General features: G+C 26.6%; 1 protein-coding gene across 2 annotated transcripts in view; it reads right to left on the minus strand.

The window, feature by feature from the left end:
- LOC129971545 (DENN domain-containing protein 1A-like) overlaps positions 1–13,201 on the minus strand; it is a 53,869-nt gene that overhangs the window by 38,056 nt on the left and 2,612 nt on the right. For both annotated transcript variants that reach the window (XM_056085415.1, XM_056085414.1), the window contains exons 3-6: positions 10,988–11,052; positions 9,449–9,492; positions 698–747; positions 425–532 (exon numbers count right to left, since the gene is read on the minus strand). In XM_056085415.1, coding sequence (XP_055941390.1) covers positions 425–532; positions 698–747; positions 9,449–9,492; positions 10,988–11,052 — 267 coding nt within the window. The remainder of the gene's footprint in view (positions 1–424; positions 533–697; positions 748–9,448; positions 9,493–10,987; positions 11,053–13,201) is intronic.

The raw sequence follows: 13,201 nt of genomic DNA on the forward strand, positions 1-13,201 counted from the left end.
CCCCCCTAAAAAACCCCCATGGGAAGGTATTCGAGGGAGCATCTTTACTTGACAGAAATTAAAATCCTGGAACAAAAAGAGATATTTCAACACAGATGTAGAAGTACAAAATTGTTAAAATTAAAAAGAAAGATTGCAATAAATTTAACCATGTTCTTCACTAGACAATGGAAGCTAATAATGTATCATTGATTTAGGTGTTCAAAGTCCATATAAATAGCTTTTTTTTGCATAGAAGAAAGGGATTTATTTTTTTACTATAATAATACATACTTATTTGAAAACGATAGAAACTTATAAAAGAAGTAAATATGAGCAAAAAAATCAATTTCAAGATTATTGTGCAGTACCAAAATTATTGTGCAAATTAAATACGAAAGCAGAAAATGTATCAAACAATAAAAAGTTAAAGCATAAAATGCACCTCAGAATAACATAACAAGATGATGAATTTGAAGCATGCCTACAAAATCCAAATGTCCATTCACTGTCAATATTTGTTAGAACAAAAGAGAAGTGCTGTACTGCATTGCTGGAAAAGAAGAAAAGAATTTGTCAAACACTTAATGTAATAATTTTGCATAATTTTAAAATACATCAAGCCAAAAAGTTGATATTATGATACTCATTTAATAAATAAAAATGATGCAAAATGTAATTACAAAATTAAAAAGTTTTAAAAATATGGCAAACTTACTTGCTAAATTCACAAGGATAAGCAAAACTTGGTAAAGATTTCAAAATGTCCTGAGAGGAAACACAAAATTCTTAATTAATCATTTTTAACAAAAGCAATATTCTTGAAATAAATTAGACTGGATAAATATCATTAGTTCAGTTTCAATTAATATTCCAAAAAAAAAAAAAAATTCAAAACTATAAAATTATATTTTTAAAACAACTATTTCCTTTAATTTGAAAAAAATAATGCAATTTTAATTGCACTGATAGAGATATAAACCATCTAGAATATAATTAAAAATGTTACTTAAAAGAAGCAACAACAATAAACTAACCTCAATACATTAAAAGCAATTTAAATACATAACAATAAATTGGGGAAAAAAATGCTTATCAAATGTTGATGGGTAGTAATTTCAGAAACATAAAATGTGTTTCTATAACTAAAATTATCTAGCATTCAACTAATTGGTCAATCCTTTTAACTTCTTGACAAATGCTTATCTATTATGCCTATAAATAAGCAAAAAGGCTATTTAAACTGCATAAGTACTAAATACCTGATAAATAAGTTAAACAGATTTTAAATAACAGCCCATTTAGCTCTTTAGTCTTTGATTAATTTTATCATAGCTTTGACTAAATATATTTTCACTTGAGTTTAAAGAATCACTTAAGCCTTCACACACATATTAAAAAATTGTGATTCTGAGTAAAAATAACAATTTTATCATATTAAATGATACTACATATAGTTAATATGTAACAGATAGTAATATCTGGGGGCACGGCAGTGACCCCCCCCCAAGTCGAGCAAAAACAAGCGGCACGGCCGTACCATCCTTTTCTCGAAGCAGTTCAGGCCATTTTTGACCCTCTATAACTTCATTGTGGATAAAACTAGAAGCCTGAATTTTTAGTAACCAAGCAGGCATTATATAAACACGGTATATTTCAAATTTTATTAAATTTGAACCAGTAGTTTAAGAATTATAACTAGTCAAAGTTCGTGAATTTTGTCACTGACTGACCGATCATCAGAACTCCAAGGCACTTCTAGCAGACATAGAAGCTTCAAATTTAGAATAGAATTAGTATTTAGTGTATGAATCAAGGAAAAACGAAAATATGCGTGTAATAATGGACGGATCGATAAATTTCTCGAAGTTTCGAGCCTTATCCATTTTATCGGCAAATTCGTCGCCAAGTCGCCAAATGGTCACCAAGCTCTGGGATCATTGGCTCGGCATCCGACAGCATCCAATACAGATTACTGTAAAACGGTCTTTCTTATGATGATAATATTAGCGCTGAGAAGCAAAATTACAGGTTTGTAACAATATCTAATTTGAAATAATTCAATTTGAAGCTCTGGAAGCTGCAAACGCAATGGATGACTTTCAGAGAATCAATCTGGCAGAAGAATATAAATATAACTTGTAATATAAATATATATTACAAAATATGTAATATAAATATATATACAAATTATAATATATATGGTAGAAGAATATAAATATATAGTCTGGACGGCTTACATCGAATAAATGTCGACTTTGGAAGTATTAAAGCGCAGGAATCCTCAATTTGTGAATACAACAGAATAAGAAGCATTTACCGTCCAGACTTGTCAAAAATTGTAACATCATATCTTACGAAAAAAACCCATAGAGACAGGGAGTGGGCTTTGAGAAAAACTGTAACTGAAGCTCAAGAAGCAGTAACGGAAAAGGAAAAGAGGAAGACTACATACAAAAATAAGAAAAGGACTATCTACAAAAAGAAATGAGATGCCATCAAAAACATAACTTGTAAAAAAAAACCAAGTCTCGCAACTCAGTTCTTCTATCGTAAAAAGTTGTGAGACACATGTAATACCAAGTCGGTCAATTTATTCAGTCCCTACTTAAGAGTCCTTCTGTCTTAAGTTATTACGTAATTAGCTAATTTAACAACATCTTATAGTAACCATATCAATATTAAAAAACTTTTATGGTTTAAATAAATAGATTGACTTGGCAATCGGACTAAACAATCTAATTTAATATAATATGTTAATGTAATCTAATTTAATGTAAAGATACATTGTGTTTTCATGCGATGGCCAAGTAAATCTATCAATCAGTTTTCATAAATAATGAAAACAAATTAATAAAGTCAAAAAAAAATCAGATCTGTAGTTAGAAGCAAAACGGAAACAAATCAGCTAGAGCGGTTGAAAGTATCCGAAAAGCGAATTTGGGTTTTAGATGCATTCTTCCCAAATGATTAAAACAAAAAAATCACTCAAAAGTACACTAGTAGTCACAAAATTACACACCAAATTTGATATATTTAACTCACTAAATTATTGAGTTTTCACGTTTTCAAGAACAAACCAACATGTGGCAAACCCTTTGTTGGATTTGACTCAAAATTTGGCAGATGTTTATACAATAGATATTAAATCTGTGTACCAAATATTAACTATCTAGCTCTCCATTTTGTAATTAACATGCTAACTTATATTCGAGTAGCCGGACAGATAAATAGATTTCCTCTACACGGATGTTGCCGAAAATTTGAACGAAATCTACAAGTATGATGTGAAGAACGTATACCAAATTTCATCCATCTAGCTCAAAGTGCTTTTGCACTATCTTTGTCACAGACAGGCATTTTTTTGAAAATGTGTTTTCGAATACAAGGAGGTATGAAACATGGGGATTCATTAAAATTTCGAGTACGGATTTTTTGACGATTGCAATATTTTCACTAAATTTTGAATACGAGAAAGTAAAAATGCCGATTGAAGCATTAAAAAAAATATATATATTTTTTTTCCCTTGAAACCAGCGCGAGACAGTATATCGCATTGCTTCAAAATTTAACAAATGAAAAGCAGTATCATTTTGAATTTCATTATAATAAAAATATTTGTTATAAACTGTGTCCAAAACTAATTTCTTAGAAATTATTTTTTTAAAAATTACATTCAACCAAACAAAATTTTTATTTTTCATTCTTTATTTATTTATAACTTTTATTTATATTATTTTTAACCATTAAAACGGTGTTAAAATAATTTTTATGCGAAAATATTCTTTGATGTAATGATGGAAACACATTAGAATTCTATTTTTTAATTAAACTTCGAATTAAAAATTAGAGAAATTCGTTTTTAGTGTACCTCTAATACCCAGAAAATAACTTCCCAAAGATCATGCTCCTAACTTAAATGGCTTTATGCTGGGCGTTGCTCATGACAAGACTATATATATAGAGAGAGATTTCTTTGGGGAAAAAATTTCTATAAAAGTTATAAAAAGAAAAAATTATTATTATAAAATGATAGAATCCAAACCCTATTTTTTAAAAATTTCTTTAAAAATATGTAAGTAACTGATCCAGCATTTTCTTTTTTTCTTAACCAAAACAAATTTGACAAGATTAGTCCAACAAATAAAAATGTTGAAATTAATGGGGACATACAAAAAATACAGCGAAAGATACCACGATCATTGAAAATTTAAGGTTTCAAGTTAAAATTTCATCATACTGGATTTTACACGATCTATTAATGTAATCAAGTTAAAATTTCATCACAATGTAGTAGGTCGTTCAAGCAATTGCTTCAAAACGAAACTTTAATGAGAATAATGATTGAATATGTTAGTGTTTTTAAAGCAGCTTTCTCCACGTTCGATATATAGTTTTTGCACATCAAATTCATCCTGCTTTTTTCATATTTTCCGTTGATCGAACCATATCACACATTCTTCTTTAACAACACATAAAACTTTAAATATATACTTACCAGGCATAAAATAAATTCTTTAACGTCTAAAACATTAAAAACTGAAATGTTTTTCAATTCGCAATAAGTGTAGCATAGTATGCATTTCGTACTGCCCCTTCATTATAATTATTCCAATGTTTTAATAAATGGCAATGCACATTGTGGGGGGAAAAAACATAAAGTTGTGGTGGGGGGATCATTAAGCGTTATCTTAATATGTGCTGGAACCTTTGGAATACTTCTTCGAATTCCTCCTCTTTGTTGTTTTCCTTTTTTGATACATCCGGTAAACAAACCTTTATGACCATGATTTCGAATTCTCATATTTTATCTTGTGGCGGAAAAAAAACAAAAACAAAAAACACTCGAAAAGCTTTCTTTGTCTTCGCGAGAAAATTAAGCACTTTTTAAGGACCTTTTCTGAAAATTAAGCACTTTTAAGGTGCGTAAAATTGTTTTATAAATTTAACCCTTTCTAGGGCCGTGGGAAGTATGCTTCCCACCAAATTTATCAATCTTTGTATGAAATTATGTAGGCTGGCATAAGTTCTGACAAATTTTTTTAGAAAGGCAGAAACTAAGATGCTTTAGTTCTTTATCTCACACAAAATGGTGTGTCTTGATTTGTACTTAATTATTAATTAACCAAATTAATTAATTAATCAAATTAAATTTATCTAATAAGCTAAATGAATCCCTTTTCTTATTCTAATTTCAAGCCTCAAAATATTTTAACATAATATGACTAAAAAAAGATGGCCCTTTAAAAGGTTAAGCGCTTTTTAAGCACTTTTCATAACGCTACGCACCCTGTTGTGGACAGTGATTCAGAGTGAACATTTTGTATATAACTGTAAATATATGAAAATAGGGGGGGGGTAGGGGTGAGAACCTTTTAATATTATTTTTTTTAGCCATTTAGTATAAAGATAATAATATAAAAATCAGAAAAATAATAATACAAGATTCATGGTTTGGAAGAGAGTTATAGTTTGGAAGAGAATCTGTTCAACTAATATAGATTTTGTTGATTAAAATAATAAACAAACATTGGTATCAAATAATTTTTACTCTGAAAAAAATATGGTAAAGAAAATACACTGTTTTATTGTGTAAAATTAATTTTACTAAGAAATTAAATTATAAGTTTGTGAAATATATAATTTATTAGATGAAGTAAGAAAAAAATACCATATATTTCTAAGAAATACACAGAAGAAACATGCCAGTTTAGTATCAAACAATACTGTCTACAAAAATAATTATTGTAGATACAGCAACCAGGTAGGATTGGTTTTTTAGGATTAATTTCAACTGAATCAATGCATAATTTAATTTTCATGATTCTCTCAATAAAGAATTTGTAATCATCCAATTGTGATGGACAAGAAAGTCATATAATCTTAGTAATTTTACACCTATTCTGTTTATCTTATACATGAATCTTCAAATAAGCAAGTCATGCAACATCATAGTGCCATACAAATTTAACTCTATGAGCCTTAACTCCTGAGATTTCCATGTGCATAAAAAATTTGTGATAATTTTTTGTGCATGGAAAGTGAATAGAATCATCCCTGTCTTCAGAGAAATTACAGGAAAGGAGACAATGATTGAGCTATCAATGAAGAGCACAGCAACTTTTCAATAATGAAAAGACACCCTGAGGTAGTAATCATTTGCAGGAAGGGTTTATTTGATTTGCAGTAGTTTCTAAATTTACATTCATGGAAGTTATTGTTTTTATATAATTAAGAGAAACTTTAAAAAAATAAAATATGGAAACAAATAAAATTGAAAACATTAACAAGCTATAATGATTCATGTTACAGGTTCAAATCTTGTTGAAAATTTTTACTAAAAATGTGTTTACTTATTCATTAAGTATTGAATCTTTCAGTGATAAAAATAAACTTGCTATTTTAAATTAATTATGACTGATAAGTTTTCTTCATAATTTTTATAAGAGCTTCTTGTATAATTTAAAAAAATTGTCAAAATTATCAATGTATAATATGCAATTTAAATATTGATATTAAATTGACACTTACCCCCTCCTTTTTAAATATCTTCAAAAATGTCTTTTGCAACTGATGAAGAAATTACTTTATTTATCAATATTTTCTTAGCTTTTATAACACTATCAATTTTGCTTTCAATATTTAATTTTACACTGATAATTCACATTTAAATGATTTTCAGTTTAACTTTTTCCTATTTCTTACTACAGAATCTTATATTTCAAAATAATTTTTAAATGGGAAATACTTAAAAAACAGCTTGCCACTTTAATAAACAGAGTTGTCTGCATTTTTTTAAAGCTAGATGTGTGACATCAAGCACATATATTTTTATTTTGTACTTACTAATAAGAGGAAATAAAAAAAAATTGCTCTGTTTATCTTTTTTTTTTTTTCAGAAATATAAATGTAATGTTTTTTATAATTCAAAAATTTTATTCAAGGAAATATTACCAATATTTCTACAATTCACACCTAAAATAAAAGACAAACTGGGCCACGACTGTATAAAGTACCAATGAAATATAATTGAATGAAAGGAAACATTGTCATGTTTATACAAAATAAATAAAAAAATATTAGAATAAATATTTTATGGTTTATATTCAAATATTTAAAAATACTTTCCTCTAAATGAAAAATTATATATATATGTATATAAAGAGGAAGATAGTAGAGAAATGTATTACTCAATAATTTATGCGGAGATTTCAGTTCATATTTTAAATGTAACATTACCCAATGATTTAAAATTTTTGACAAAACTTCAAACTTTCAATTTGCCTATTATAATCTTCCTGAATAAAAAAAAAAAATCCTTCTGTTAAGCAGCATAGCAATTAATGAAAAAAAAAATCACTCTGACAATATTTGGCAAAAAAAAAAAAAAAAAAAATGCTATTGGTAGCTCAAATGATCTTTGCTTTTATTCATACACTGATTTTTTAAAATTTTTATTTAAACCAATTAGATATTTCTGTAGAATTCTGATAGCCCTTCAAATAAGTTGCTGAATCAAATCTAACGTTTTCTATTTCATTTCATGATTAATATATGCTAAACAAGTATTCAGCATGATTTCTGTATTTGTACATCGGTAGAAAGTATTTGGCAAAAGATAAGTTAAATATGATAAGATATTTCAACTAATTCTTAATTTCTCAGTAATTTACAGCAAATTTTTTTAAAAATAAAAAGTGAATTCTTCAGATTTTATTTTACTACGATATTTTATTCACAACTGATTTCAACTGCAATTAGCAATCAAAATATTTCTTTAAAATGCATAAAGTTGAGAAAAACAAACAGTAACTGATAAAAATTGCTAATTTTATAACATCTAAACTATTTTGTTTGGTAAAGTAATAAATTGGCAAGCTGAAATGAAAAATTCGTTAATGATTAAAATAGCTATTATACAATCAATACCATAAAATAAATAAGAGTGAAAGAAGATTACAAAGAAAAAGTGAAAAACCAATATAAATAGGAAAAAAAAGCCTATGATTTTTTTTTTCTTTATTGAAGAAAATTGCAAGTTTACATGGAAATTAGAATTATCTTTCACTAAAAAATAATGTTTCATCTTAGTTTTTGCATAATGACCCCCCCCCTTTTTTTTTTACTCCAGGACAAAGATTTTTTAAAAAAAGGGGTTTCAATCATTGCCAAGGGAATGGTGTTACTTAAAGAAATAAATGCAGCCAGTTGTAAATTACCTTTCCCTCCAAGCTACAGCTGCATGCATGAAAGTTCCTGAATTAGACTCCTATCAAATGAAAAGAACTAAGAAGAGTTTGGGCTCATAAAGTGTCTGTATAATCTATTTAAAACTGCACATGGCATTTTGTGATTACATAATTCACTTTCTCATTTTTTAAGTAAATTATGTAGATAATTCTTGAAAAAAAATTCCCTGTGTTTTCCCTGTATGTTTATAAAAGGAAATGCATGATTAGAACTCATGTTCTAGTCATTATAGAATAACAATACCTCCTAGTTTTTGTCAGTGGAAAAAACAAGGGGAAGTAAACAACATTTCAACATTACCTGAAATAATGGTATATTAAATGAATGTTTAAATTCACATACAGAAAAAAAAATCTTTTTATTTATTGCCTAAATTTCAGTAAGACAAAATTCATATTTTAAGTAAGAAAAAAGACATGGATTATTTCATGCTCTCTAATTTAAGGTCATGTTTGGGTGAAATAAAACATAAAATAACATTCTTGCCATCATGATGCAAACCATTTAATGATTACCTAACAAAACAATTTATAACTCCCCCCCCCCACTCATATATTTGAGCATCAATTTTTGCAACTTCTGCAGATTTTTCAGTCATCAGTTAATTTTTTTTCTCTTTTGCAACAATTTAATTTTCTAAGTTTTTTGTGTTTTTTTAGATTTCCCCCTCCCCTCCCCTACAGAACTCCATAAATATTTATGTCATCATATAGTTCTTCGATGAATTAAAGAATCGCTCTTCAGATTTGCAAAAGTATATCCTAATTGATGCTAAATACTATCATATGATAATACAAGAATTATTTCCACAACTTTCCAAAAAAAAAAAAAATCTCAAAACATTAAAAGAGAAATAATCTAAATAAATTTCTTAATTTTTTTTAAATACATGTGCAATTAACTCCGAATGACAAGCGCAGTTTGCCATTTACTGTTTGTCAATTTTAAAATAATGTTGAATCATAGAAACATATGAAATGATTTGTTCGTAAATTTTATTGTGTTGAAAATAAATGCTAAATGCTATGCCTATAACCTTTGTGCAAGTGCAAGCAATACGTTGGCAAAGTTTTATCGCAATTGGATGAACGGTACGACAGCACATAAAATATGAACAAACATTCATTTTTATATATGTGAAAGAGATCAAGATTGCTGGATATTAAGATGATGATACAGAAAACTTAAATACATAAAATATTCCTAAAATTGAACTTACTTCACGTTTGTAGTTATATGGATACTTCCAACTTATCCAAGGTTCTAGAAAAATAAAACTACAATAATCAAACAGAAAATACATATTAATGTATACTTATAATATAGAATTAATTTTTTCCAAAACTATCCCATATTGTTTCTTTAATTTGAAAAATATACTAATATTTAATAAATAGAAAATACTTAAAACTACTTTTTAAAATAATCTTTACTATTAATTATTTTTATTTGCTCATTTAATTAGAATTTTGTAAGAATCCATCTGACTACCATTTCATACATCAAGAGGCATTCTTAACTTTCATTTTGGTTATTAAATACAGACTATTCAATATGGTTTACACATTTTAATTTCCTAGAAGTCACTAGTGATTATCTAGAATATAATTACTTTTTACAGATATTTACTTAATAACATGGATTTTCAATTGAACCTACATGCAATAACTAGGCAAAACAGAAAAATTCCTAATATGAATGTGAATTAATTTCCACAGACATAAGTCACAAAAGAGCCCAAATGCTAATAATTAGTCTCAAGATCTGCCTTGGCACTTCTGCTGAATGGAATCTAAACTATACACAGATATTAGTCAAATTGAAAGAAATGACATTTTTCTTTTATAATTTAAATAAATTTCAGACCTATTGACTGTCCAATTATCATGTGGAAAATTATCATTTAAAATTATTATTGGAAAAACACCAAAATTCAACTTAATTTTTAAATAAAATTCCATTGAAATTTTCAAAAAAAAAAAAAAAAAAAAAAATGTTTTGAAGAGCACATTTCCATTTTACAAAGTATATATGTGCCAAATTTAGTAGTAGTAGATCAAATGATTTGGTCTGTAGAGTATCATTACAGTCATGCATCTTTATTATGAGTATATATATCATACTTTGGTGCTCAACATATTAGAGATATTATAAATTTAGCACATACACCTCTTATAAAGTTTGATAAAAATTTCTTGCAGTTTTATAATCCAAGATTTGTCTGGTTTTGAAGCATAAATCTTTTAAATTCAGAGAATATTTTTTCCAGAGGTTTTTAATACTCAGTCATGAAAAACAGAACATCACAATTTCTGCATCCTACGTTACACTAATTTTTAATAGGTACTAATATAATTTGATCTCAACCATTATAAAACATTTGGAGAAACCACAGAATAATAACAATACATCTTTCAATAAACTATCCAATTTCATTGTTTTAATATTTTATCTTATCACCAACAAATATACTTATTCTTATACATTTTTTTTACTTAAAAAATTGCATGACATCAGTTATTTTTAAAGCATATGATTTACTATTTAGTACATATATTTCACATTATTCAAATTGCAGTAATATTTATGTATTATTAATTAAGAATCTAAATAAATACAAAAAAAAATAATATATATAAATACAAAAAATAAATAAATTTATAGGAGTATATCACACATACACACAAAATCAAGAATCACAAGAAAATTATAGAATTTTTGAGCATTGTCTACAAAAACAAAGAAAAAAATTATGTACCTTTAGTATTATCAGGTGGAATAGCTATTTCACACACAACTTCATATACAAGGTTTGGATTTTTTCTGTAAAAAAAATTATTTTTTAAATAATCATATTAGAGTGAAGACAAAATGACATACAGACCATCAACTTTAGTTTAATAAAAACAACATATCTTCGAAAAAATTTTGAGCCAAGATTCTTTATTCCACAGAAATCTTATTTATGTTATTTTAAATGAAACATACTATAAGCTGCTCATGTTTTTGAGGTTAGCAATCTAAACATATGGCAATAACCAATAGCTTAAATCAGAGTCCAATAGAATGGTCCCAGTTTCTTTTCTCTGGTGAGATGAGATATGATTACTATTTTTTCTCAGATTGCTCTAAAATGATACATTCAATACTAAAAGTAATTTGCTTAACATTTATAGTATTAGATCTTGCTAGAGTTCAAATACATTCCAGTTTCAAAAAAAAAATATAATAAGTTAATAATATAGCATTTACATATGTTGATTTAGTAATACCTGATTGTTAATTTCATGTGAAAATTTGGAGACGACATTATAATTAAGTTCTACTTAATTGATAATAGTTCAAAGTTTCTATGCAAATTCTAAATGGGAACTTAATCTTTTACTAAATCAGCATCAGAAAAACTTAGCAAATTTTAAACCTATTGGCCTTTTATTTTCTAGCTTCCATAATATTTTCATTACTGCCACACAAGTAAAATCTCAGGTATGTCAACTTAATATTTCTCCTTTTCCTTTTTTCTCATTCAAACTTAAAAAATAAATAAATAGTTGTAAATTTGCTAAGTTTCTCTGGTGCTATTTTACTATAGTAACATTAATGTCCCATTTAGAAGTTACAAGGAAGATATCTGGTATGAATTTCAGAATTTTAAATCATCGTCAAATAAATGGAGCAAAATTTTAGCTGAATTATCTTTTTAACATACAACCACACTTTTGTTGTGGCATTATTGGGTCAACATACATATATGTATATTAAAGTAATTTTTTTTTCTTACACTATAGATTTAGATTACATTTTGATAGGATGCATTGCCTTTCAGAAGAAATAGTCTTTTTTATTGGAAAAGCATCAGAATTTTAATAAATCCTATTAATTATACTTCTGTAGCATGTAATGGTAGTAGTAATTTAATGTGGTTTCCTGTTTGACAATTTTTTTGTAAACTACTTTTAGAATTGAATATATTTTTGTTTTTCTAGTAATCTATAAAAATTAATAAAACACATAATTTTATAAATAGTAACACTTAATTCACATAGCAACTATCCTTTATCTTGCCCAGAAAAACCTTGGGATTGATATGTATAAATAAAGTTTCTGTAAATCAGGAAAAGAAAGAAAGAAAAAAAAAAACTGATATAAATTTTTTTTTAAAGGAAAATACCAAAATTATCGAATTAAGTTAAGAGAAATATGATAAAATAAGATAATTTAAAAACTATTAAATATACCATTATGGAATATAATTATTATTATATGGAAATAAACATTATCAAAATTATAAAAGAATTTAAAAAAACTCATTATTTTCAGAAGTTAAAGTATATTTAATTTCAATACACGCATATATATACATTCAAGAAAGATAAAAAATAACAGCCTGGTATCCAGGTGATCTAAAATGCCTTTGCAACTGTAAATAATAAAAAGAAAATCCACCTACTATACTGCTTAGAAAATCATGGATTTAAGATATGGAAAAATGCAAAATAATGAAATGGGGACTCGAAGTTTATTTTGAAGAAATCATAAACCTAAAAACTACAAAAAGTTTCAAAATGCTTTCAATGAAATAGAAAGTATTGATAACAAAGTTAGAGCAGACAATAGTTTCAGAGTACAAGAAGTAAGTCATAAGATATTCATGTCTTTTAACAACCTTACACAGTATTTAAATGCTTTGCTTTATTTCAATGAGAAAACTTCAGAGTGAATGTTTATCAAATTTTACTGTATACTAACATTTATACTTTAATAACAACACATAAACAATGTAATGTGCATATTGTTGTTACTTTAGGTTGCCTTAAGTTTATTGATAAATAAAAAGAATATAGTCCTTCAAATAAAAAGATAGAGCATTGCTGCTCAAAAATGTTGGGAGAGATGCAAGATGTCAAGAAAAATTACAGAATTTTTAAAGAGAAATTCATATGCTGTAAGTCAATACTAAATAAATATGAGG

Source organism: Argiope bruennichi, chromosome 6 (assembly GCF_947563725.1).
Source record: "Argiope bruennichi chromosome 6, qqArgBrue1.1, whole genome shotgun sequence".
NCBI classification, from domain to species: Eukaryota; Metazoa; Arthropoda; class Arachnida; order Araneae; family Araneidae; genus Argiope; species Argiope bruennichi.